A 26,093-nucleotide genomic window follows, 5' to 3' on the forward strand; every position below is an offset into this window, starting at 1 on the left:
GATTAAAGCTGCAATTTAAATGCCATTTTGATTTAATATGTAGTAAAAATAAAAAAGAAAAGGAAATAACACTAGTTCCACAAGGATGGGTAATTTATTCTGACCACGGAAAAAAAACAACAAAACATGCTACGTCCCCAACCCAGAGATGATATAGATGGAACATAGTTTGGATTGGTCGAGCCTATTTCCACAATGTAGAGCAAGGCAAGGTAATGACAAAGTGGAATTGTAGGCTACGAACAACTGAAGATCGAGGACGACGCTAGACGGTGAGACCGGAGCCCTCGAACTTGGAGCGCGTGATGTCGTCGATGCGCCGCGCCGTCTCCGGTGAGAGGTGGTTCACCCAGTCCCCCACCACGCCACGCCGGAAGAAGATGCTGTTCTCCACAGACCTGGTCCCCGCCACCGTCCTGCCGCTTTTCGTCGCCTCAAGCCCGCACATGTGCTCGAAAGCGCACAGCCTGACGATGGCGTCCGCCGTGCCGTCCTCGCCAGCGCCGCCGAACGGGAGCCCCACGAACTCCGCCAGCCGCCGGACGTGCGCCGCGGGGTCCCTCATCATCTCCTCGTACCGGAAGAAGAGCACCCGGTCGGGCCGCGCCAGGTGCGCACGCCAGTACCCGAGCACGTGCTCCCAGTACGGGCCGAACGGCGACTCGCCGGCGCAGAACATGTCGGCGGCGACCTCGGCGGAGAGGAGCGCCATCCCCTCCTTGGCCCTGAGCTTGTTCATGAAATGCCATAGAGAGACCAGGGTGTCCTTGGGGTCGCGGCACACGTACACGACCTTGCAGCCGCCGCCGGCGACAGACCCCGGCAGCGCCGCGAAGGGGACGTGCGTGGAGAAGAGCCTCGGATCCGGGAGGTCGCCGATGTCGGGGACTCTGCCGCAAGTGTAGATCTGGAACTCCAAGTTCTGGACGCACTCGTGGGGGCCGAAGGAGTGGAAAGGGTGGTCGGCGGCGTCCGGAGGGTGCTCCCGCCGGTGCACGGTGGCGTAGAGGAGCGCTTGGGTCCACGTGGTGCCGGTCTTGGGCAGGCTGGCGAGGACGACGTCCGTGGGCCGCGCGGCGAAGCGGGCGCCGGCGACCATGGCACCGACCATGGGCATCTGGCCGGTGCGCCAGCCTTGGCCGTGGAGGTAGAGCCGCTGGTGCGACAGGCCATCGGAGCTCGGCAGGGAGGAGACCAGGTCGGTGAAACGCTGGTAGAGTTGCTGGTTGGTTTCCTCCGCTTGCGCATCGGCTTCTTGCTGGGGAACGGTTTGCACGGAGAACGACATGGCGAGTTGGCGAGTCGTGGCACCTTTGATTCTTTGTATAAATGTATGCAAGGGTAAGGCGTCTGGTACTCTAGCTGGTTGATGGTTCGGTAAAGGTGCCTTGGTAGAGGAAGCAAACCCCGGCGAGAGGCCTGTGATTATATTCCACGAGGCTCTCACAGCACGGGCTGGGTAGGCAAGCGGCGGAATAAATAACAAACCGTACGTGCAACCACGTGAGATGATTGACAATAATGCGTTGCCAACGTACGCCACAGCATGAGCTCGGATATGACGCGCCGCCGATGCGCCGCAACATCAGGCTGCCATCGATCTCTCGTATCGTATCCATGGATGCTACCTGAACTGCTAGAAGCAGTTTGTCCAACTTCTTTCCGTGACGGTTCTGATCGATCCATTGCAGAGGAAGAAATTACACGCAGAATTGTGCAGTGGCTCCACGGTTGAGGGGATATAAGAGAAGGGGATCCAACATCCGCAGCATGCACGTAGATGCCCCCCTGGCGCCTAGAGGTGATCTAGAAAACAACATGTAGAGTTTTTTCATAGGTGGCATTAATTTCTTCCCTTCTTTGTACGGCACCTTAATTTTGCTCAAGTTTCCGCAAGTGACACGTGCATGCTCCAACATACAGTATTCTCCACGTCTACGGATTAACATGGAGCGCCTCCAAAAGAAAGAGGAAGCGAGAGAGGCGCACAAAATAAGCAACTTTTTACCCCCAACATTATTATTTATACATATATACTATTAATTCTTTTCTCTTGCTTTAATTTGTACTACTAGTATCATGATTATTCGAATCAGATCAGGGCTCGATGTGGCTTGGATGAAGAAGCACCATGCACGTTGCGGAACTACTGAGAAGTAAGTCCATGCATGCACAACTAAAGGAGTCATAAAATGTACAGGTAGAGCCTTTTGTACACACTGGAATCGTCAAAACGTACGTGCTTGTGTACTGTTCCCATTTATTGGGTGACGTAACTCAAGGCTTTGATGATACTTTAAACATGTAGGCCACGTTATTTTATACGTAAAACGTATTACTTTAGTGGATGTTGAAAATAGTCTGTACAGCTTTTACCAGCCTGGGGCCTTTCTTCTTTTTTTTGGGACGGCTAAGTTATAATGATCTTTTGCTAAAATTTTCGTTACCATGAGGGCCTTTCTTCTTTTTTGTATGGTTCTTTTGCAGTTCCCTGGGCCGAAAGGTGTGCAGCGCTCCAGCCATTTACTTCTTCCTCCACAGTCTGTCCTTTTGGCCAGCCCAATAAGCGACGGAGCTCCAAGACGTTCATGGGCTCATGAGACCTGCTGCATGCAGTTTATCATGCACGCACCACCAACCCTCAGCGCTTCACCTTCCTTGTCGAATTTTTTTTATTTTTATATTTTTTTTGATTTTGCAGAAATATATAGTCGGATGGAAAAATTGCATATTGGGCTATTGCCGCCGGCCCAGGTGGCGGAAGGGCCTTACCGCCGCCTCAGCCGGCGGTAAGGCCCCCGCCAACGGTCAGCAGCCGGCGTAACTGCGGGCGCGTGAGTCGAGGTTTTACCGCCGCCTGGGCCGACAACAGTCGCCCCTTTATAACCTGCCCACGCCCCTCCCCTCTCCCCGCACCAGTGCGCGCCCGCAACAAGCCTGAGAAGGGAGAGGGAAGAGAAAGAGGAAAGGAGGGAAGGAAAAAAAAAGAGAGAGGAGAGGAGGAGGAGGGAAGAAAAAAAAGAAAGAAAGGAGGAGGAGGGAAGAAAAAAAGAAAGAAAGGAGGAGGAGGTGGAAGAGGGAAGAAATTTCTTCCGTCTTTCGCAGGTAATTTTTTTTAATCTCGTAGTTTAGTTTAGTTTAGTTTAGTTTAGATCAAATCTAGATTTAGAAATATTAGTCTAACTGTTAGAAGGTGTTTGGCAGCACTCTTTTTCAGAAAAAACAGGTCCACTTTACCAACTCTACAAAATTACCTGTCAAACACATCCAGCTCCACAAACTTCAGCTTCAGAAAAAATATGTAGCTAGGTGTTGGGGGGAAATATTAACGATCTCCTAAATACCGCTTAAAGGAACAAACATGAAGGCCCAGGCCCATCCAGGATAACAAACTCACCGTCAAACCCAACATGAGCGAAACTCCGCCTCGCCCGACCACGGTCTCAGGGTCGGGAAACGTCCGACCTCCCGCCATGAGGCTCCGCCTCGTCCGACCGCGACCCCAGGGTCGGAGGCGCCCGACCCCTCGCCACAAGGTTCCGCCTCGTCTGACCCTGGGCACGGGGGTCGGACTCACTGGGGCCCCCAGGACGGGTAGCCCCCTCGGGCGCGGACCGGGTGATCAAGGTAACGATCCCGTGGGTCCCCCTTGTCGACCTCGTCATAAATGCGCCGCAGGCCTAGCAGGAAGAAGGATGACCGCGCTCCTCACGCAACCCGCTGCAAGTACCCATGCACGACCACACTGTACAAGCTACAGTGCTGGCGGCTTCCTTCCATTCGCCGCAGGGTATTCATGGCCTGCGCCGACCGGAGCAGAGGGAAGACTCGCCCGTTCTCGGGCTCCACGCGCCCGGCAGCGGGGATGTGACGCCCTCTCTCCACAAGCCATCATCAGGACGGCGGCATCCGCCGTCCCTCCCAACGGACACCGGAGTAATGACGAAACGCCTTCATCATAACCCGACGCCTACAGACACCGAAGAGGCTATCTGTAGGGCGCGACGACAGTTGGCACACGGCCGCCCCCTTCCTCCAGCATGCACGCCGGCGCACGTCAGGGACCGGCGAAGGCGCCGGGCACCTAGAAACTTGGTTTCTCCCTTCTTGCCGTATTTTTACCGTACTACGTTTAAACTCTTACTGCCCTCATCGCCCGGTCTCAGCTGTAACTCCGGCCGCTCCCTTACAATATAAAAGGGGGCATCGGGGGCCAGAGAGGGGGATCGGCTTCTTCTCCCACAAGCCACAGCACATTACTACTCTCCCTGAGAGCACAAGCACGAAAGAGACTTGGGACCAGTCCCTCTCTCGTCGATCTGTAACCCCTACTACAGAACCCCGCGTGGGCAACACGAGCATCCTCGATACTGGACGTAGGGCTTCCCTTGCCCGAACCAGGCTAAACCCGTGTCTCCCACGCCACCATCTGAAGCCTTACACGCATAAAAGAAATTTACTAGTCTAAGTCTTGATCCGCAAATCCTGACAACGACAGTTGGCGCGCCAGGTAGGGGCCCTTTGCGCGTACGTCTCCGGCCTCAGATGGCCAGTTACGATATCAGCTTCGCTCCGGGCTCCCTGATCCATTTCGGGAGCCTGGACTTCCTCGCCACCAGGGAAGGGATCGAGCTGATCCCTATCCTCGTCGTGCCCGCTCGTCCTGTTGTCCTCAGCCCCGCCGCCAGGACAGCGGCGAGCTGCCGAGCGTGTACCAGAAGGCCCTTACCAGGAGGACGGCCCTTCGGGCTATGCAACGCCACGGGGGCTTACGGCCACCTCCTAACACGGTCCATGACCGTGTTGCCCGCGAGCAACGAGCTCGGAGGCGCGGCGAGGACGATCTTCGACACCGGCTCCAGCAGCGGGAGCCCCCACCCCTCGCGTGAGTGTCTCATGGCCGACGCGCACTCCGAGGGGTCCAACGGCAACGGCGCCGAGGGGAGACAGAGGACTCCCCTCTCGCGTGCCGCGGCTACAACCGGAGCCTTACCAAGGGCACCAGAGTGCTCTCAGCAGCTGGAGGCGCGCGCGGGCTCCCGCCAAGAAATCGAGCATCCCCACCACGAGGGCGGAGCACGACAACGGGCGCGCGACGTCCAGCAGCGCATTTGCGCGGACGAAGAGCGTCCACAGCTCTTCGCCCGCGCCAGCCAAAACGTCGCAGCTGCAGCGGTCTTGCTCCGGCAACTCCCCGAACTGGTGACGCCCGAGGAGCGACGGGCACGCCAAGAGATGCGCAACCTGCTCGAATGTGCCGCCATCCAGCAGGCAGAAAGTTCCGCGTCCCGGCGACGCGGACAGAACGCCAGCAGGGCGACGCCCGACGCGCCCCCGGAAAGACGGGGGGAGTCTGTCCATCAACCCCCTCCTTGGGCGAATCAGGCCGCGTCCGCCCGACGGACGCCACCACCCGCGGAAGGCGAGGCTCGATCTGTCCACCAGCGCGTTGGCCCCGTCCGCGACGCCCGCGACACCCTGAACGCACGGACGCACTCCCACGCGGACAGGGAGGACGGGGTGGATCGAGGCTACCACGTTCACCGCGGCGGGCGCTACGACAGCAGGGAAGACCGCAGCCCGAGCCCCGGCCCGGCTGGGCCCTGGGCCTTCTCTGCACGCATCTTGAACGCGCCTTTTCCGCCGCGCTTCAGGCAACCCACAAATATGGCCAAATACTCAGGGGAGACGAACCCTGGGGTATGGCTCAGTGACTACCGGCTTGCATGTCAAGCCGGCAGGGCGGATGATGACCTGTTTATCATCCGCAACCTACCCATCTTCCTGGCCGACTCAACGCGAGCTTGGCTGGAACATATCCCTTCGGGACGAATCCGCAGCTGGAACGATCTGAAGGAGGTCTTCATAGGGAACTTCCAAGGCACGTGCACGCGCCCCTGCAATTCCTGGGACCTCCGGAGCTGTCGCCAGGGAGCGGACGAGTCCCTCCGGGATTATATCCGACGCTTCTCCAGGAAGCGCACCGAGCTCTCCAACGTCGCGGACGCCGACGTCATAGGGGCTTTCCTAGCGGGAACCTCCTGCTGGCCCCTCGTCCACGAGCTGGGGCGCCGAGGCCCGCGAACCACGGAGGAGCTCCTCAACATCGCCACCAGCTACGCCTCGGGTGAAGAGGCTGTTGGAGCGATCTTCGACCGCTCCAAAGGCAAGGCAAAGCGGGAGGAGGATGCTGACGAAGGCACCCCCAGCCGCCAGCAGAAGAAAAAGGGCAAACAGCGGCGCGAGGCTCCCCTCGTGGCTGCTGTCGAGAGTAAGCGAGGGCAGCCACCCCCCGAGGGCACTCCCGGCTTCTTCGACAAACTGCTCGAGGGACCGTGCCCGAACCACGAGTTCCCCACGAAGCATGCCTACAAAGACTGCAACCTCATGAAGAGGTACTTTGTGGGCAACCCGGTGAAAGGCGACCGAAAGCGAAAACCTGATGAGGAAAAGAAGGGCGACGAAGAGAAGGAAGACGGCTTTCCCAAGGTGGACGGCTGCTTCATGATCTTTGGCGGCTCCGCGGCGTACGACACCAAGCGCCAGCAGAAGCTGGAGCGCCGGGAGGTCTACGCGGCCGAGCCAGCAACTCTGGCCTTCCTGGACTGGTCGGGACCGGCCATCACCTTTGATCGGTCCGACCACCCTGGACGCGTCCGGCATCCGGGACGTTACCCTCTCGTCGTCGACCCCATCGTCGGCACGACGCGCCTCACCAAGGTGCTCATGGATGGGGGCAGCGGCCTCAACATCCTCTACGCGGAGACCCTTGACGCTATGGGGATCGACCGTTCCCGCCTCCGTCCCAGCAAGGCGCCTTTCCACGGCGTCGTGCTAGGGAAGCAGGCAATGCCTCTCGGGCAAATCGACTTGCCCGTTACGTTCGGGACCCCTTCCAACTACAAGAAGGAGGTCCTCACCTTCGAGGTGGTAGGGTTCCGCGGAACCTACCACGCCATCTTGGGACGGCCATGCTACGCAAAGTTCATGGCCATCCCCAACTACACCTACCTCAAGCTCAAGCTACCGGGGCCCAACGGGGTCATCACCGTCGGCATGACCTTTCAGAAGGCGTATGAGTGCGACGTGGAATGCTGCGAGTACGCCGCGGCCATCACCGTCACGAGCAATCTGGCGGTCCAGCTCGCGGAGGCCACCGAGGACCGGCCCGACTCCAAGCAACCGACCACCTCCTTTGAGCCCACCGAAGGCATCAAGGAGGTCCCCCTCGATCCCAGCTGTTCCAACGGAGGAGTCGTGCGGATCAGTGCTACCTTGTCCTCCAAATAGGAAAGCGCGCTCATCGACTTCCTCCGCGCGAACAGCGACGTCTTCGCGTGGAAGCCCTCGGACATGGCTGGCATTCCGAGAGAAGTCGCCGAGCACTCCTTGAACATCAAGGCCGGCTCCAAGCCAGTGAAGCAAGGACTGCGCCGTTTTGACGAGGAAAGGCGCAAGGCCATCGGCGAGGAGCTCCAGAAGCTTCTGACGGCCGGGTTCATCAAGGAAGTGCACCACCCCGAGTGGCTGGCTAATCCTGTCCTTGTACCAAAAAAGACCAGGAAATGGAGGATGTGTGTTGATTATACCGGTCTAAACAAAGTGTGTCCAAAGGATCCGTTTCCTTTGCCATGCATAGATCAAATAGTTGACTCAACCGCCGGGTGCGAAACCCTCAGCTTCCTTGACGCATATTCCGGCTACCATCAGATCGCGATGAAAGAGACCGATCAGCTCGCCACCTCCTTCATCACCCCCTTTGGCCCCTACTGCTACGTTAAGATGCCATTCAGCCTCAAAAATGCGGGGTGCATGCTAAAGTGCTTCGGGGACCTCATCGGGCGGACCGTTGAGGCTTACGTTGATGACATCATGGTCAAATCCAAGAGGGACGATCAGCTCGTCCCCGACCTGGAATTAGCCTTTGAAAGGCTGAGGGATAAGCGTATTAAGCTCAATCCCGAAAAATGTGTATTCGGAGTCCCGAGGGGCATGCTATTAGGCTTCATCGTCTCCGTGCGTGGCATCGAAGCGAACCCGGAGAAGATAGCGGCCATCAGCGACATGGGGCCAATCCGGAACATAAAGGGAGTCCAGCGCGTCACGGGATGCTTGGCGGCCCTAAGCCGCTTCATCTCGCGCCTCGGTGAGCGAGGGCTTCCTCTCTATCGACTCCTGAAAAAGACTAACCGCTTCGAATGGACCGGCGAGGCCCAAGAGGCACTTGACCGACTCAAGGACCTCCTGACGAAGGCCCCGATCCTAGTCCCGCCTACCGACAGTGAGCCCCTCCTGCTCTACATTGCGGCGACCACCCAAGTGGTTAGCGCGGCCCTGGTGGTGGAACGAGAAGAGGAGGGACACGCTCTCAAGGTGCAACGCCCGGTGTATTTCATCAGCGAGGTCTTGTCCGAGTCCAAGGAACGTTACCCACAGATCCAGAAGCTCATCTACGCCGTCCTTATCATGAAGAGGAAGCTGCGCCACTACTTTACCTCCCACCCGGTAACGGTTGTTTCGTCATTCCCGTTAGGCGAAGTAATCCGAAACCAGAACGCCACGGGGAGGATCGCGAAGTGGGCGCTCGAGCTCATGGACCAGGGTATCACCTACGCCCCCCGCAACGCCATCAAGTCCCAGGTACTCGCTGACTTCGTGGCAGAATGGACGGAGATCCAGACGCCATCGACGTCGGAGAAGCAGGAGTACTGGACGATGTACTTTGATGGGTCGCTGATGAGGGCCCGCGCCGGAGCGGGTCTCGTCTTCGTCTCTCCTCTAGGCGTACGCATCAGGTACATGATCCGCCTCCACTTTTCTGCGTCCAACAATGTCGCCGAGTACGAAGCCCTCCTCAACGGGCTCCGCATCGCCATCGAGCTGGGCATCCGCCGGTTGGACATCCGGGGCGACTCCCAGCGAGTCGTCGAACAAGTCATGAAGGAGTGGAGCTGCCACAACCCCAAGATGGCAGCCTACTGCAATGAGGTTCGCAAGCTCGAAGACAAGTTCGACGGGCTGGAGCTCAACCACATCGCAAGGCGCTTCAACGAAGCTGCCGACGAGCTAGCGAAGGCGGCATCCGGCCGAATGCCCGTGCCCGACGGCGTCTTCGTTAGCGACCAGTTGAAGCCTTCAATCCGTTACCCAGAGCTGGCAGGGGTCGGCGAAGCATCCCCGGCCCCGGGGTCGGGCCCCGACTCAGGGGAGGTTGGCAGCACGCTGCCTATCCCAGGCTCGGGCGCCAGCCCCGATCCCTCTAGCCTCATGGTCATGGCAATCGCGGCAGACCCCACGGTGGGGGCCGACCCCCCGACCGACTGGAGAGCCCCACACCACGACTACCTCGTCCGCGACACGCTCCCGGCAGACAAGACAAAGGCCCGTAGGACCGCGCGCCGCGCCAAATCCTTCGTCGTCATCGACCAGAAGCTCTACAAGAGAAGCCACACTGGGATCCTCCAGTGCTGCATCTCGATCGAACAGGGAAAGGCGCTGATCCAGGATATCCACGCCGGAGCCTGCGGTCACCACGCCGCGCCAAGGACCCTCGTTGGCAACGCCTTCCGGCAAGGTTTCTACTGGCCGACCGCGGTCGCCGATGCTACTCAGGTAGTCCGCACCTGTGAGGGGTGCCAATTCTTTGCGCTCCAGACTCACCTGGCCGCACAGACGCTACAGACCATCCCCATCACGTGGTCGTTTGCGCTCTGGGGGCTGGATCTCGTCGGGCCCTTCAAGAAAGCGCCCGGGGGCTTCACCCACCTACTTGTCGCCGTTGACAAGTTCTCCAAGTGGATCGAGGCAAGACCGGTGGCGCAAATCAGGTCCGAGCAGGCGGTACAGTTCTTCACCGACATCATCCACCGCTTTGGGATCCCAAATTCCATCATCACCGACAACGGTACGCAGTTCACTGGGAAGAGATTCCTCCAGTTCTGCGACGACCACCACATTCGAGTGGACTGGGCGGCCGTGGCACACCCCCGCACGAACGGGCAAGTCGAGCGAGCCAACGGCATGATACTCCAAGGTCTCAAGCCACGGATCTTCGATCGCCTCAAAAAGTTCGGCGGACGGTGGGTTGCTGAGCTCCCCGCAGTCCTCTGGAGCCTGAGGACGACCCCCAGTCGGGCGACGGGCTTCACCCCGTTCTTCATGATTTACGGGTCCGAGGCCATCCTGCCCACCGATCTAGAATACGGATCGCCGAGGGTCAAGGCATACGACGAACAAGGGAACCAGACATCGCTCGAGGACGCACAAGATCAACTCGATGAGGCACGAGACGTAGCCCTGCTGCACTCGGCTAAATATCAGCAGGCCCTACGACGTTACCACAGCCGTAAGGTGCAAGGCCGAGCCTTCAACATCGGCAACTTGGTGCTCCGCCTCGTTCAGGACAACAGGGGTCGGCACAAGTTAACTCCCCCATGGGAAGGTCCTTTCATCGTCGCGCAAGTACTGCGGCCAGGCACCTACAAGCTGGCGACTCCCGACGGGCAGATCTTCAGCAACGCTTGGAACATAGAACAGCTAAGGCGCTTTTACCCCTAGCTCTTATTTCCAAGTTCTGCACAAACTAGTCTGCAATTTTGATAACTTTCTTTTTGCGGAAAAAGAAAACCCAAGCCGTCTCGGTTCAGGCTTTTCCCGTCAAGCTCAGGGGTATCCGACCCTGGCCTCGTTCCAGGGCCGCATACCCCTCGGGGGCTATCAGGGGCTCCGTCCCAAGCCACATGGCACCATCTAAAAGAAACGTTTTTTCTTTCAAACCGAGCCCCCCTTTCTAGACTTTTGGACGCAAAAAGAAAAGAATGCGCGAACGGTGCTCAGGCAAGATTGATCGGACTGCGAAAAAACCTACGCCCCAGCGGCTACGGCGCCTTCGCTCATCAAAGCTTACTGACACACCTTACAACGCATTCTAAACTTTCAAGCCCAAAGGAACAGTAAAGGGGATCGGAAACTTTCGCACGATAAAGTTATAAAAAAGGCCCGTATGGCCATCACGAAACAAGTTCGAAACTGACATATTTACAATTTGGGCGCAAGGCCGGTACAGCTAACTTGACGGGGGGTCTTCAGGAGGGACAGCCTCATCCTCCAGGAGTTTCGCGAGGGCTTCCGCCGGGGTGAACACCGCCGCATCAATCTCGTCCAGCTCGGCCTCGGAGTAACCGGCGGCGTACCCTCCGCTCATCCCGGCAAAGTTGATGCCGGAATAGTGGGAGCCGAAGACCCCGAAGGCTCGCCGCACGCCGGTGTGAAGCCCGTCCACGGCGATCTCGCGGCTTCGGCGGCGTACCCTGAGGACACGAGCTGGCAGAGAGCTCGACCCCCCCTCCGGAACCACGCCGAAGCTGTCGCCGACGACACGGACCGCATCCTGCAGGGCGCCGTGCTCACTACGCTCCGCGTCAAGCAGGTCCCTCAGCTTGGCGAGTTCGCCTGCAGGAACCATACAGAAAAGCCCACCAAAGTCAGGAACCGCCACAACATCACGGGAATGCAGAAACGGAAAGGAGTCTCACCGTCGGCCCAGGCCTTCAGCTCGTGCTCCCGATCGGCTCCTTGAGACATGGCGTTCTGGAGTCCCTGCACTTGCGAGCGGAGGTGACCGACCTCCGCGCCAAGTTCAGCCGCCACCTTCTCAGCCTCCTCCTTCTTGACCTTCTCGGCATCCCGGTCCTACCAAGCCTTGTGCCGCTCGCGCCGGATGCGCTCGACGGTCTTCTGGAGGGCTTCATGCTCCCCCCTCAGCCGTGCGAGCTCCTCAGCATCGCGGCGGGCCCTCTCGGCGGCAGCCTGGAACTCCTCGCGATCAAGGCGGGCCTTGTCGATGACGGCTTGGAGCTTAGCTTCCGACCGCCGCGCCTCCTCCTGCGCCGCCTCCTCACGCCTCTGCAGGTCGGCAACGACCAACTGGGCGGCAGCAACCTGCAGGGACAGCTCCCTGGTCCGCGCCCTCTCCACATTGAAGCGCTCCCAGAGGCCCCGCTCCAGCCGGACGAAATTAGATTTCCCCCGACTACACTCTTGGAGAGCCTGCAAAGCGACGTGCCATCAGGGACAAAGCAACGGGGAATGATGATCACCAACAGGAAAGAGCAACATACCTGGCTACCAGGGAGGACGGTGTTGTCCAAAGCCCCCATCGCCGAGGACAGAGCCGCGCGGGCGTGGGCGAGGCCACCCTGCACCGCCTGCCACTTGTGCCACTCCGCTGCGTCGTCCAGGGTGAAGCGGTGCCTCGGCGGGTCCTCGCGGGATGACCAACGCAGGATGGACCCCCTCCACGCCCTGGGAACGGTGGGAGCCGAGGCCGAGGCGGGAGCCCATCCTGACGCTGCCATCGAAGTTGGCACCACCACACCGGAAGCCGCCAGGTTTGCAGACGGCTCCGGCGCCTGCACACCCGTCGCCGCCGAGGCCGCCGCGGGGTCGCCCAATGGTAGCGCCGCCTCCGACGCAAGCGGCAAGATAGGAATCCCCGCGGCTACCTTGCCCTCCGCCGCAATCGCCAAGGGAGGCTCCTCCGCCCCTGCCGGAGCCCCTCGAGCGGGCCCCTCCACCTCCGCCATCGGAGTCACCTCCGCTGGGATCCTCGAGGTGGAGGTCCCTACCTCCGTCGCCACTGCCTCCTCCGCCGCGGTCGTAGGGGCAAGCACCCCCTCCTCTGTCGGTGCCGCCGCCGATCCCGCCACGGCTGCGGGGGCATCCGTCCCGCCTCCCGTCGCCGTCGCCTCCTCCGCCTCGTCGGCGTCAAGGTCGATCACCTCCCCGGCCTGAGGACCCGGGGGAATGATGCCCTGCGCTGTAGGGACAACCGGGGGAACCGAAGGCAGAATGGGGTCCACTCCCCCTCCCGCGACCGACACCGCCGTCGCTCCGCCAGCCACCGTCACGGGGGCCGCCTCCGCGGAGGGGTCCACGACCTTACCAAGGACCCCGCCGCTCGCTGCGGGAGGGACCGCGGTCCGTCCCCCGGAGGAGGACAACACCCGCAATGCCTTCTTGGGCGCCAGCTGCAGGACGAGACCACGGGGGGCGGCGCTGCATATCAACGAGCAAACGTCAGCGGGAACGAACGCGAGAAGGGAGAGGAACGAGACGCGCGAGGAAGGCCAACTTACGTTCCTGAAGCACAAGGGCGACACGCGCGCTTCGCTTCGGAGCCCGACGCCGACCCCGGGACATCTGGCAGCGGCCGCTTGTCGCCGCTTCGCTGCCCTCCAGCCTCGGGCGTGACGGTGGAGGCGGTCTCCGTGGATCTCCGGGGAGCGCCCTGGGCAGACTCCTGGGGGCGCCCGGCGCCGGCTCCTGGGCGGCGGCGGGAGTAGGCTCCGAAGACCCCCGGGGGACGCTCCGCGCCGGTTCCAGGGAGGAGCCCCGTGTCGACCCCTGGGGGGCACCCCTCGCCGACCACCCTTGGGGAGCGTCCCGCGCCGGCTCCTGGGAGGCGCCCCGCACCGACCCCTGGGGGACGTCCCGCGTCAACTCCTGGGGGCGCTTCGTGCCGGCCCCTGGGCGCAGCCCCAGGGCCTTGCGGAACCACGGTCCGGGCGGACGCCCCCTCCGCTTCACCCCCCGCGGCCGTCTGCGAGCGCACCTCCCGGATTACAAGTGCGCCCGATCGGAGGGAGGAAATCAGCTCCTCCCCCTCTTCATCATCTTCCTCATCTACATCCTCTTCATCATCGTCGTCGTCGTCGTCGTCTGACATGACCTGCCCCCTCCGCCGCCGTTGGAGCTCCTTGGCGGCCTTCTTCTTCTTCTTCGCCGTCTCCTTGTCCTTACGGCGCTTCTGCGCCTCGGCAAGGAGACGGTTGCGCGTCCGCCGATCAGCGTCCTCCGGCACCGGCGGAAGCGAGTCCACGACCCGGGTCAGCGCGCCCTACGAACGCAAAACGGCCCCATGTCAGAATGCCAATTACAAGACCCGAAGAAAGGAAGTCGGCGCCCTAACCCCTTACCAGGTCTATGAAGCCCGCGTCCGGGCGCATCGGCGAGTGCCCGGGCACCGGGTACTCGGCGTCCTTGTCCTCCAGCGCCTCCCGAATCCGTTGCCGGATCTCGGAGGCGGCAAGCGCACCCGCCGCCAAGGCGGTGCCCTCGGCCGGCGCGTCCGAAGTCATGGCGGCAAGCGAGCGGACCCGGAGCATCAGCGGCGCCACCCGCCGGGCATGGTACGCTCCGATGACCCCGGCGCCGCTAAGCCCGCTCCTCTTCAGCTGCTCGATGGCCTGCAGCAGGTCGAAGATCCGCTTCTTCTCCTTGTCCACCGGCCCGTACGCCCACACCTCCGGCGCCACGTCGATGGTACGGCCAGTAAACTCCGGCAGGGGGGAGTCCGAGTAGTTCTTCACGTAGAACCACTGGTTGTGCCACCCCTTGTGGGACGCCGAAGTCTTCATCGCCATATACTCCTTGGAGCGAGTATGGCGGAGGTGGATCCCGGCGCACCTAATCGGCACCGGAGGCGACCGCTCTTCTCCGTCTTCTGGTACAAACTCACTGTGAAGAAATACTTCCACAGCGAGAAGTTGGGCTCGATGCCCAGGAACCCCTCGCACAGTGCGACGAATGCCGCAATGTGCTGGATCCCGTTGGGGTTGAGGTGCTGGAGCTCGAGCCCGTAGTAGTGGAGGAGCCCCCGGAAGAAGCGGCTCGGTGGAGTAGCGAACCCCCGCTCATGGAAGTGAGCGAAGGAGACGACGTAGCCGGAGGGAGGCTCCGGTACTTGCTCCGGCCCCGGCAGCTCCCACTCGGCCGCCTCTGTCCTCTCGCAGAAGAGGCCTTTCCGCACCAGGCCCTCGGCGCGCGAGGATTTGAAGTGAGAGATCCCCCAAGAACCCATCGCCGGAGGAGGAGGAAGCTTGACGGAGGTCAAAGGAAAGTGCGCAGCTGGGGCGGAGGAAGGCGAAGCGGACGCAGATGAGCTAAGTGCGAGGCTGGAGGACGAAAGGGCTCGAATGCAGAAGGCGGGTGGAACCAGCGAGGCGGGCTTCCGTTTTTATAGGAAAGGCGCGGGGGAAGCCAAATCGATGCCCCTGCCGCCATAAATGCGGCGCCAGGTACGCCCCTGCCACGCCCACTTCCTTTTCGGAAACCGCGTGCACGATCGGCCGCGAAAACATCCTATCCTCCTCGATCCGCGGGACGACACTCCCCATAACTCCGTCTCCCGGAAGGCACGCCCACGACGTCCCCCACGTTCGGCCCAAACGCAACGACCGCTCCGTTCCGGCCCAAGGCCCACCGAAAGGTAAGAAAGGGATACGGGGCTGAAAACGCCCCTACGGCCCATTACGGTCCAGAGGTTCGAAGGCTGGCCCGCCACGGGTTCGACAGCTGCCTCAGGACATCCCCCGAGCGAGGGGTGAGAAGGGACGGGTCCGCTAACGGCCAACACCCAGGCGAGCGAAAGCCAAGGGCGTCCCGACCTCACGTTTGAGTCCTGACCGGCATGAAGTTCATGGTTTTTCCACAAGGAAAGGCAACGAGCCCTCGGATCCGGCCGAACGGACCCAGGAACTATATGAACTGGTCGGCGGGAGATTGGAGTACGCCACCAGCTTGGCCCGAGCCGGACCCCCCCGAACGAGGACCGGGACTCCACTCGAACCTACCCGTTCGCAGCTCAACGAGCACCACGGTTCGTCCAACGAGGATAACGTGGCACGGCTCAACCCCTTCGTCCTAGTGAACGGACGCTTGAGGGGCAACGATCAAAAGTCGACCTGGCCTCCCGACAGGTCTCCTGCAACGCTCGGGGGCTCGGGGGCTAGCATCGCAACCAACGACCACGCGTGTGGTCGCGATTCGCAGGCTCCCCGACCAAGCTGGGCTAAAACAAACGCACCCTACCCCCAACAAGATCTCCGGCGAAACGGCGAAAGAAGCCTCCGGAGGAGCACTCTTGCTCCACCACAGGCTCGGGGGCTACTGTTGGGGGTAAATATTAACGATCTCCTAAATACCGCTTAAAGGAACAAACATGAAGGCCCAGGCCCATCCAGGATAACAAACTCACCTTCAAACCCAACATGAGCAAAACTCCGCCTCACCCGACCACGATCTCAGGGTCGGGAAACGTCCGACCTCCCGCCACGAGGCTCCGCCTCACCCGACCGCGGTCCCGGGGTCGGGAGCGTCCGACCTCCCGCCGCGAGGCTCCGCCTCGTCCGACCGCGACCCCAGGGTCGGAGGCGCCCGACCCCTCGCCACAAGGTTCCGCCTCGTCCGACCCTGGGCACGGGGGTCGGACTCACTGGGGCCCCCAGGACGGGTAGCCCCCTCGGGCGCGGATCGGGTGATCAAGGTAACGATCCCGTGGGTCCCCCTTATCGACCTCGTCATAAATGCGCCGCAGGCCTGGCAGGAAGAAGGATGACCGCGCTCCTCACGCAACCCGCTGCAAGTACCCATGCACGACCACACTGTACAAGCTACAGTGCTGGCGGCTTCCTTCCATTCGCCGTAGGGTACTCATGGCCTGCGTCGACCGGAGCAGAGGGAAGACTCGCCCGTTCTTGGGCTCCGCGCGCCCGGCAGCGGGGATGTGACGCCCTCTCTCCACAAGCCATCATCAGGACGGCGGCATCTGCCGTCCCTCCCAACGGACACCAGAGTAACGACGAAATGCCTTCATCATAACCCGACGCCTACGGACACCGAAGAGGCTATCTGTAGGGCGCGACGACAGTTGGCACGCGGCCGCCCCCCTCCTGCAGCATGCACGCCGGCGCACGTCAGGGGCCGGCGAAGGCGCCGGGCGCCTAGGAACTTGGTTTCTCCCTTCTTGCCGTATTTTTACCGTACTACGTTTAAACTCTTACTGCCCTCATCGCCCAGTCTCAGCTATAACTCCGGCTGCTCCCTTACAATATAAAAGGGGGCATCAGGGGCCAGAGAGGGGGATCGGCTTCTTCTCCCACAAGCCACAGCACATTACTACTCTCCCTGAGAGCACAAGCACGAAAGAGACTTGGGACCAGTCCCTCTCTCGTCGATCTGTAACCCCTACTACAGAACTTCGCGTGGGCAACACGAGCATCCTCGATACTGAACGTAAAGCTTCCCTTGCCCGAACCAGTCTAAACCCGTGTCTCCCACGCCACCATCTGAAGCCTTACGCGCATAAAAGAAATTTACTAGTCTAAGTCTTGATCCGCAAATCCTGACAACGACACTAGGGGTCAGATCCACGTTTTTCCTGAAGTACTTCAGAGAGTGCTCTAAAAACATCAGTTTCGGACTTCCTCGTGGAGTTAGGAGGTATTTATCCACCTTTACCACTCGTTACACAGCATAACGATTCTTCTTTGGTTGCTTGTATCATTTGGTTCATATATGAAATGGTTCATCAAAATAATGATCCTTTTATTTGGTAGGGTATATTGTATCAACTCATCCATAATGAAGTCATCCCATTTAATTTATTATTCTACTAAGCAAATTGGTTAAACCTCACCGTCATACATGCATGATATGGTTCATGCAACCACCCACACCTAATTTTTCTTTCCGCTCACTGTCTCCGTCGCCCTCCACCTCCCGTGGAAGCACGCCGGCGGTGGCGCTTCGCAGCCACGAGGAAGCGCCGCGTCAACGCGGGGGAGCTGCTCGTGGCGCGGAAGCACGGGGTGGCCGGCCGCAGCAGGAAGATGGAGGACGCCGTGTCCGTGCACGAGGCGTTCGTCGCGCCCTCCGCTGCTGTGGACGAGCGGCGCACCGCCGTCGGGAGCGGGAGGTGCGATTTCTACGGGGTGTTCGGCAGCCGTGGGAGCGGGAGGTGCGATTTCTACGGGGTGTTCGACGGCCACGGCTGCTCCCACGTCGCCGAGGCGTGCCGGGACCGGATGCACGACCTGCTCGCCGAGGAGCTGTCCGCCGGCGACGATGAGGCGGCGCTGCCGCGGGAGCCTGCGGCTTGGACCGCGGCGATGGAGCGGTGCTTCGCGCGGATGGACGCCGAGGTGACCTCCGCCGGCGGCCGCCAGCGCCAGCTGCCGCTGCGACGCGCACAAGTGCTCTGCCGCGGCGGCGGTGCGGCGCCGGTGCCGCTGTCCTCGGACCACAAGCCCGACCGGCCCGACGAGCAGGAGCGGATCGAGTCCGCGGGCGGGCGCGTCATCTTCTGGGAGGGCGCGCGGGTGCTGGGCGTACTGGCCATGTCCCGCGCCATCAGGGACGGGTACCTCAAGCCGTACGTGCCGTCGGTGCCCGAGGTGACGGTGACGGACCTCGCCGAGGACGACGAGGAGCGCTTAGATTAATTATTATTATGGTGTAACCGGAATTCGATCCGGATACCATTTGGGATGAAAAAAGGTGTTTAAATCATCTAAGGCTGAGATGGTCGGTCGAGAAGAATTCGATGCGGATCCAATCTGGAACGAAGCCTCACTAGTCTGCTTTTTTCTTTATCTTCGGTAGAACATTTGGTTGCACATTTTAGTCATTGTAGCATTATTCGATGGAATATCACATTTTATATCTTGCTATGCTCATTGTTCAGCTAGTTTTTATTTTTTCCTAAAGTACTGTAGCGATAGTACCGTAGCAGCGGCAAAAAAACAAAATACAACTGTGCATAATGCTTAAAACACAACTAGGCATCCATCATGGGCAAAATAGAACATTCCCACCAAATTCTCATATTTCTAAAGCTGGAGCACTACAATCTGCCAAACACGTACAACAACTCCATATTTTTTTAGAGTTGGTGGAGTGGACCTGGGAAAGTGTAGAGCTGGTGGAGTGGAGCTATTTTTTATGAGGTGGAATGCTGCATGCAACTGTCAAAATCAACCGTCATGTGTCGCTCCTGCCTTGCATCAGTAATTATAAATTAGAGTGTATTTTTTAGAAAGAGGAATAATCTCCTGCCTCTTGCGACATACTTCCCCGTTCTAAATTGTAGGTTATTTTAACGTTTCTAGATACATCAATTTTACTACATATGTAGACTCTGCGTAACAAAAATCATGCATTTTTTTAAACCAACCTGCAATTTGAAATGTATGAAGTGAATTAGAGTAGTGCATATATAACTGCAGTACACCCGTAGGCACAGCACGGGCCGGGGTAGGCACGCGGCGGAATAAATAACAAACCGTACGTGCAACCGTACGGTCCAGCGTTTCCCTCCTGATCGATACATTGCAGAGGAAGAAATTACATGCAGAATCGTGCAGTGGCTCCGCGGTTGAGGGGATATAAGAGAAAGGAATTAAATCCAACATCCGCAGCATGCACGTAGATACCTTAATTTTGCTCAAGTTTCCGCAAGTAACATGTGCATACTCCTACATACAATATTCTCCACGTCTACGGATTAACATGGAGCGCCTCCAAAAAAAAAGAGGAACGGAGGAAGTAGTTATCTAGACGAAAAAAGAGAAATGCATGCAGCCTCAGCTTACCAGGTCAGCGACGCACACGTGCCTGCCGCAAAAAAACAGCAGTGTGTACATTCCATCTACCTAATTGAGAGCTGTAATTCTAATTCATGTGCCACTAGATTTCACTCTCGCTATTTGCCGCGTGTAATGCTAATTCTAATTTATAGCATCTCAAGTTTGACCAAATTTATACCATAAATACTAACATTTATGATACCAAATAAGTATTATTAGATTCTTTATTAAATATATTTTTATAGTATATTAACTGGCACCCGCGCAGGAATTTTAATGGGCCGGGCCGAGAAGGACTGAAGGAGCCAATACTGTGAGCCTGAGTCAGGTGAGGTCCGCTCGTCCCACTGAGCACCTGAGAGGCAGAGACCATCTTTTTCCGGTTGGAGTTCATGCTTCTCCATTAATCATCTTTACCATTATTAGGAATGAAGACAAATGCCGGCAAAAGGATGACAACAATATTTAACTAATGTTAAGTTCATTGCACATTTAGATTTAATAGATTAAAGCTGCAATTTAAATGTCATTTTGATGTAATATGAAGTAAAAATAAAAAAGAAAAGGAAATAACACTAGTTACACAAGGATGGGTAATTTATTCTGACCACAGGAAAAAAAACAACAAAACATGCTACGTCCCCTACCCAGAGATGATATAGATGGAACATAGTTTGGATTGGTCGAGCCTATTTCCACAATGTATAGCAAGGCAACGTAATGACAAAGTGGAATTGTAGGCTACGAACAACTGAAGATCGAGGACGACGCTAGACGGTGAGACCGGAGCCCTCGAACTTGGAGCGCGTGATGTCGTCGATGCGCCGCGCCATCTCCGGTGAGAGGTGGTTCACCCAGTCCCCCACCACGCCACGCCGGAAGAAGATGCTGTTCTCCAGAGAGATGGCCCCCATCACCGTCCTGCCGCTTTTCGTCGCCTCAAGCCCGCACATGTGCTCGAAAGCGCACAGCCTGACGATGGCGTCCGCCGTGCCGTCCTCGCCAGCGCCGCCGAACGGGAGCCCCACGAACTCCGCCAGCCGCCGGACGTGCGCCGCGGGGTCCCTCACCATCTCCTCGTACCGGAAGAAGAGCACCCAGTCAGGCCGCGCCAGGTGCGCACGCCAGTACCCAAGCACGTGCTCCCAGTACGGGCCGAACGACGACTCGCCGGCGCAGAACATGTCGGCGGCGACCTCGGCGGAGAGGAGCGCCATCCCCTCCTTGGCCCTGAACTTGTTTATGAAGTGCCATAGAGAGACCAGGGTGTCCTTGGGGTCGCGGCACACGTACACGACCTTGCAGCCGCCGCCGGCGACAGACCCCGGCAGCGCCGCGAAGGGGACGTGCGTGGAGAAGAGCCTCGGATCCGGGAGGTCGCCGATGTCGGGGACTCTACCGCAAGTGTAGTAGATCTGGTACTCCAAGTTCTGGACGCACTCGTGGGGGCCGAAGGAGTGGAAAGGGTGGTCGGCGGCGTCCGGAGGGTGCTCCCGCCGGCGCACGGTGGCGTAGAGGAGCGCTTCGGTCCACGTGGTGCCGGTCTTGGGCAGGCTGGCGAGGACGACGTCCGTGGGCCGCGCGGCGAAGCGGGCGCCGGCGACCATGGCACCGACCATGGGCATCTGGCCGGCACGCCAGCCTTGGCCGTGGAGGTAGAGCCGCTGGAGCGACAGGCCATCGGAGCTCGGCAGGGAGGAGACCAGGTCGGTGAAACGCTGGTAGAGTTGCTGGTTGGTTTCCTCCGCTTGCGCATCGGCTTCTTGCTGGGGAACGGTTTGCACGGAGAACGACATGGCGAGTTGGCGAGTCGTGGCACCTTTGATTCTTTGTATAAACATATGCAAGGGTAAGGCGTCTGGTACTCTAGCTTGTTGATGGTTCGGTAAAGGTGCCTTGGTGGCCTGGTAGAGGAAGCAAACCCCGGCGAGAGGCCTGTGATTATATTCCACGAGGCTCTCATAGCACGGGCTGGGTAGGCAAGCGGCGGAATAATAAAAAAACCACGTGCAACCACGTGAGGTGACAGCGCAGTCGTGGATCCCTCGTCCAGTTCCCTTCCCTCACAATAGCAGATGAGACGTGAGGAAGATGCAGAAGATCACCCGTATCTTTTCCCAGTAGTACTCACCGTACACCCGCAGGCACAGCACACCACGAGGCCTGTGATTATATTCCACGAGGCTCTCACCGTACACCCGCAGGCACAGCACGGGCCGGGGTAGGCAAGCGGCGGAATAAAATAACAAACCGTACGTGCAACCACGTGAGATGATTGACAATAATGCGTTGCCAACGCCACAGCATGAGCTCGGATATGACGCGCCGCCGATGCGCCGCAACATCAGGCTGCCATCTCTCGTATCGTATCCATGGATGCTACCTGAACTGCTAGAAGCAGTTTGTCCAACTTCTTTTCGTGACGGTTCTGATCGATCCATTGCAGTTGCAGAGGAAGAAATTACACGTAGAATTGTGCAGTGGCTCCGCGGTTGAGGGGATATAAGAGAAGGGGATCCAACATCCGCAGCATGCACGTAGATGCCCCCTGGCGCCTAGAGGTGATCTAGAAAACATTAATATGTAGAGTTTTTTCATAGGTGGCATTAATTTCTTCCCTTCTTTGTACGGCACCTTAATTTTGCTCAAGTTTCCGCAAGTGACACGTGCATGCTCCAACATACAGTATTCTCCACGTCTACGGATTAACATGGAGCGCCTCCAAAAGAAAGAGGAAGCGAGAGAGGCGCACAAAATAAGCAACTTTTTACCCCCAACATTATTATTTATACATATATACTATTAATTCTTTTCTCTTGCTTTAATTTGTACTACTAGTATCATGATTATTCGAATCAGATCAGGGCTCGATGTGGCTTGGATGAAGAAGCACCATGCACGTTGCGGAACTACTGAGAAGTAAGTCCATGCATGCACAACTAAAGGAGTCATAAAATGTACAGGTAGAGCCTTTTGTACACACTGGAATCGTCAAAACGTACGTGCTTGTGTACTGTTCCCATTTATTGGGTGACGTAACTCAAGGCTTTGATGATACTTTAAACATGTAGGCCACGTTATTTTATACGTAAAACGTATTACTTTAGTGGATGTTGAAAATAGTCTGTACAGCTTTTACCAGCCTGGGGCCTTTCTTCTTTTTTTTGGGACGGCTAAGTTATAATGATCTTTTGCTAAAATTTTCGTTACCATGAGGGCCTTTCTTCTTTTTTGTATGGTTCTTTTGCAGTTCCCTGGGCCGAAAGGTGTGCAGCGCTCCAGCCATTTACTTCTTCCTCCACAGTCTGTCCTTTTGGCCAGCCCAATAAGCGACGGAGCTCCAAGACGTTCATGGGCTCATGAGACCTGCTGCATGCAGTTTATCATGCACGCACCACCAACCCTCAGCGCTTCACCTTCCCTGTCGAATTTTTTTATTTTTATATTTTTTTTGATTTTGCAGAAATATATAGTCGGATGGAAAAATTGCAGATTGGGCTATTGCCGCCGGCCCAGGCGGCGGAAGGGCCTTGCCACCACCTCAGCCGGCGGTAAGGCCCCCCGCCAACGGTCAGCAACCGGCGTAACTGCGGGCGCGTGAGTCGAGGTGTTACCGCCGCCTGGGCCGGCGACAGTCACCCCTTTATAACCCGCCCGCGTCCCTCCCCTCTCCCCGCACCAGTGCGCGCCCGCAACAAGCCTGAGAAGGGAGAGGAAAGAGAAAGAGGAAAGGAGGGAAGGAAAAAAAAGAGAGAGGAGAGGAGGAGGAGGGAAGAAAAAAAAAAGAAAGAAAGGAGGAGGAGGTGGAATAGGGAAGAAATTTCTTCTGTCTTTCGCAGGTAATTTTTTTTAATCTCGTAGTTTAGTTTAGTTTAGATCTAGATTTAGAAATATTAGTCTAACTGTTAGAGGGTGTTTGGCAGCACTCTTTTTTAGAAAAAACAGGTCCACTTTACCAACTCTACAAAATTACTTGTCAAACACATCCAGCTCCACAAACTTCAGCTTCAGAAAAAATATGGAGCTAGGGGTCAGATCCACGTTTTTCCTGAAGTACTTCAGAGGGTGCTCTAAAAACATCAGTTTCGGACTTCCTCGTGGAGTTAGGGGTTATTTATCCACCTTTGCCACTCGTTACATAGCATAACGATTCTTCTTTGGTTGCTTGTATCATTTGGTTCATGCATGAAATGGTTCATCAAAATAATGATCCTTTTGTTTGGTAGGGTATATTGTATCAACTCATCCATAATAAAGTCATCCCATTTAATTTATTATTCTACTAAGCAAATTGATTAAACACCACCATCATACATGCATCATATGGTGCATGCAACCACGCACACCTAATTTTTCTTTCCGCTCACTGTCTCCGTTGCCCCCCACCTCCCGTGGAAGCACGCCGGCGGTGGCGTTTCGCGGCCACGAGGAAGCGCCGCGTCGACGCGGGGGAGCTGCTCGTGGCGCGGAAGCACGGGGTGGCCGGCCGCAGCAGGAAGATGGAGGACGCCGTGTCCGTGCGCGAGGCGTTCGTCGCGCCCTCCGCTGCTGTGGACGAGCGGCGCCCCGCCGTCGGGAGCGGGAGGTGCGATTTCTACGGGGTGTTCGGCAGCCGTGGGAGCGGGAGGTGCGATTTCTACGGGGTGTTCGACGGCCACGGCTGCTCCCACGTCGCCGAGGCGTGCCGGGACCGGATGCACGACCTGCTCGCCGAGGAGCTGTCCGCCGGCGACGACGAGGCGGCGCTGCCGCGGGAGCCCGTGGCTTGGACCGCGGCGATGGAGCGGTGCTTCGCGCGGATGGACGCCGAGGTGACCTCCGCCGGCGGCCGCCAGCGCCAGCTGCCGCTGTGACGCGCACAAGTGCTCTGCCGCGGCGGTGGTGCGGCGCCGGTGCCGCTGTCCTCGGACCACAAGCCCGATCGGCCCGACGAGCAGGAGCGGATCGAGTCCGCGGGCGGGCGCGTCATCTTCTGGGAGGGCGCGCGGGTGCTGGGCGTGCTGGCCCGCGCCATCAGGGACGGGTACCTCAAGCCGTACGTGCCGTCGGTGCCTGAGGTGACGGTGACGGACCTCGCCGAGGACGACGAGGAGCGCTTAGATTAATTATTATTATGGTGTAACCGGAATTCGATCCGGATACCATTTGGGATGAAAAAAGGTGTTCAAATCATCTAAGGCTGAGATGGTCGGTCAAGAAGAATTCGATGCGGATCCAATCTGGAACGAAGCCTCACTAGTCTGCTTTTTTTTTATCTTCAGTAGAACATTTGGTTGAACATTTTAGTCATTGGAGCATTATTCGATGGAATATCACATTTTATATCTTGCTATGCTCATTGTTCAGCTAGTTTTTATTTTTTTTTCCCGAGTACTGTAGCGATAGTACCGTAGCAGCGGCAAAAAAACAAAATACAACTGTGCGTAATGCTTAAAACACAACTAGGCATCCATCATGAGCAAAATAGAACATTCCCACCAAATCCTCATATTTCTAAAGCTGGAGCACTACAATCTGCCAAACACGTACAACAACTTCATATTTTTTTAGAGTTGGTGGAGTGAACCTGGGAAAGTGTAGAGCTGGTGGAGTGCAGCTATTTTTTATGAGGTGGAATGCTGCATGCAACTGTCAAAATCGACCGTCATGTGTCGCTCCTGTCTTGCATCAGTAATTATAAATTAGAGTGTATTTTTTAGAAAGAGGAATAATCTCCTGCCTCTTGCGACATACTTCCCCGTTCTAAATTGTAGGTTATTTTAACGTTTCTAGATGCATCAATTTTACTACATATGTAGACTCTGCGTAACAAAAATCATGCATTTTTTTAAACCAACCTGCAATTTGAAATGTATGAAGTGAATTAGAGTAGTGCATCTATAACTACAGTACACCCGCAGGCACAGCACGGGCCGGGTAGGCACGCGGCGGAATAAATAACAACCGTACGTGCAACCGTACGGTCCAGCGTTTCCCTCCTGATCGATACATTGCAGAGGAAGAAATTACATGCAGAATCGTGCAGTGGCTCCGCGGTTGAGGGGATATAAGAGAAGGGGATCCGCAGCATGCACGTAGATGCCCCCCTGGGTCCGGGAAACGGGAAAGGCGGGAAGGTAACTGGCGCCCGCGCAGGAATTTTAATGGGCCGGGCCGAGAAGGACTGAAGGAGCCAATACTGTGAGCCTGAGTCAGGTGAGGTCCGCTCGTCCCAGGCCATGTTTAGTTACCCCCAAATTCCCAACTTTGGCACTATGCAGAAAGAAGATTCCCCCTCACATCAAACTTGCGGTACATGCATGGAGTACTAAATGTAGACGAAATCAAAAACTAATTGCACAGTTTTGTTGTACTTTGCGAGACGAATCTTTTGAGTCTAATTAGTCAATATTTGGACAATAATTCACAAATACAAACGAAATACTACAGTTGCGCATTTATGACAAAATCCCAACTTTGGCACTCCCAAATTGGGAACTAAACAAGGCCCCACTGAGCTCCTGAGAGGCAGAGACCATCTTTTTCCGGTTGGAGTTCATGCTTCTCCATTAATCATCTTTACCATTATTAGGAATGAAGACAAATGCCGGCAAAAGGATGACAACAATATTTAACTAATGTTAAGTTCATTGCACATTTAGATTTAATAGATTAAAGCTGCAATTTAAA

The 26,093-nt window shown here is 57.4% G+C and overlaps 2 protein-coding genes and 2 pseudogenes across 2 annotated transcripts; 2 read left to right on the forward strand and 2 right to left on the reverse strand.

Annotated features, from left to right (window-relative positions):
* Positions 1-9: 9 nt before the first annotated feature.
* On the reverse strand, positions 10-1,428 carry LOC117854991 (cytosolic sulfotransferase 5). The gene has a single exon (XM_034737260.2). The coding sequence runs from the start codon at positions 1,286-1,288 to the stop codon at positions 266-268; it is 1,023 nt and encodes a 340-aa protein (XP_034593151.2). The 5' UTR covers positions 1,289-1,428; the 3' UTR covers positions 10-265.
* A 16,110-nt stretch (positions 1,429-17,538) lies between these two features.
* On the forward strand, positions 17,539-18,405 carry LOC117859109 (probable protein phosphatase 2C 68; annotated as a pseudogene).
* A 1,525-nt stretch (positions 18,406-19,930) lies between these two features.
* On the reverse strand, positions 19,931-21,492 carry LOC117858350 (cytosolic sulfotransferase 14). Its single transcript, XM_034741406.2, has one exon. It carries the CDS (start codon positions 21,263-21,265, stop codon positions 20,195-20,197), a length of 1,071 nt encoding a protein of 356 aa, XP_034597297.1. The 5' UTR covers positions 21,266-21,492; the 3' UTR covers positions 19,931-20,194.
* A 2,254-nt stretch (positions 21,493-23,746) lies between these two features.
* Positions 23,747-24,756, forward strand: LOC117856145 (probable protein phosphatase 2C 68; annotated as a pseudogene).
* The last annotated feature ends 1,337 nt before the right edge of the window (positions 24,757-26,093 follow it).

This window comes from Setaria viridis, chromosome 5 (assembly GCF_005286985.2).
Source record: "Setaria viridis chromosome 5, Setaria_viridis_v4.0, whole genome shotgun sequence".
Classification (NCBI taxonomy): domain Eukaryota; kingdom Viridiplantae; phylum Streptophyta; class Magnoliopsida; order Poales; family Poaceae; genus Setaria; species Setaria viridis.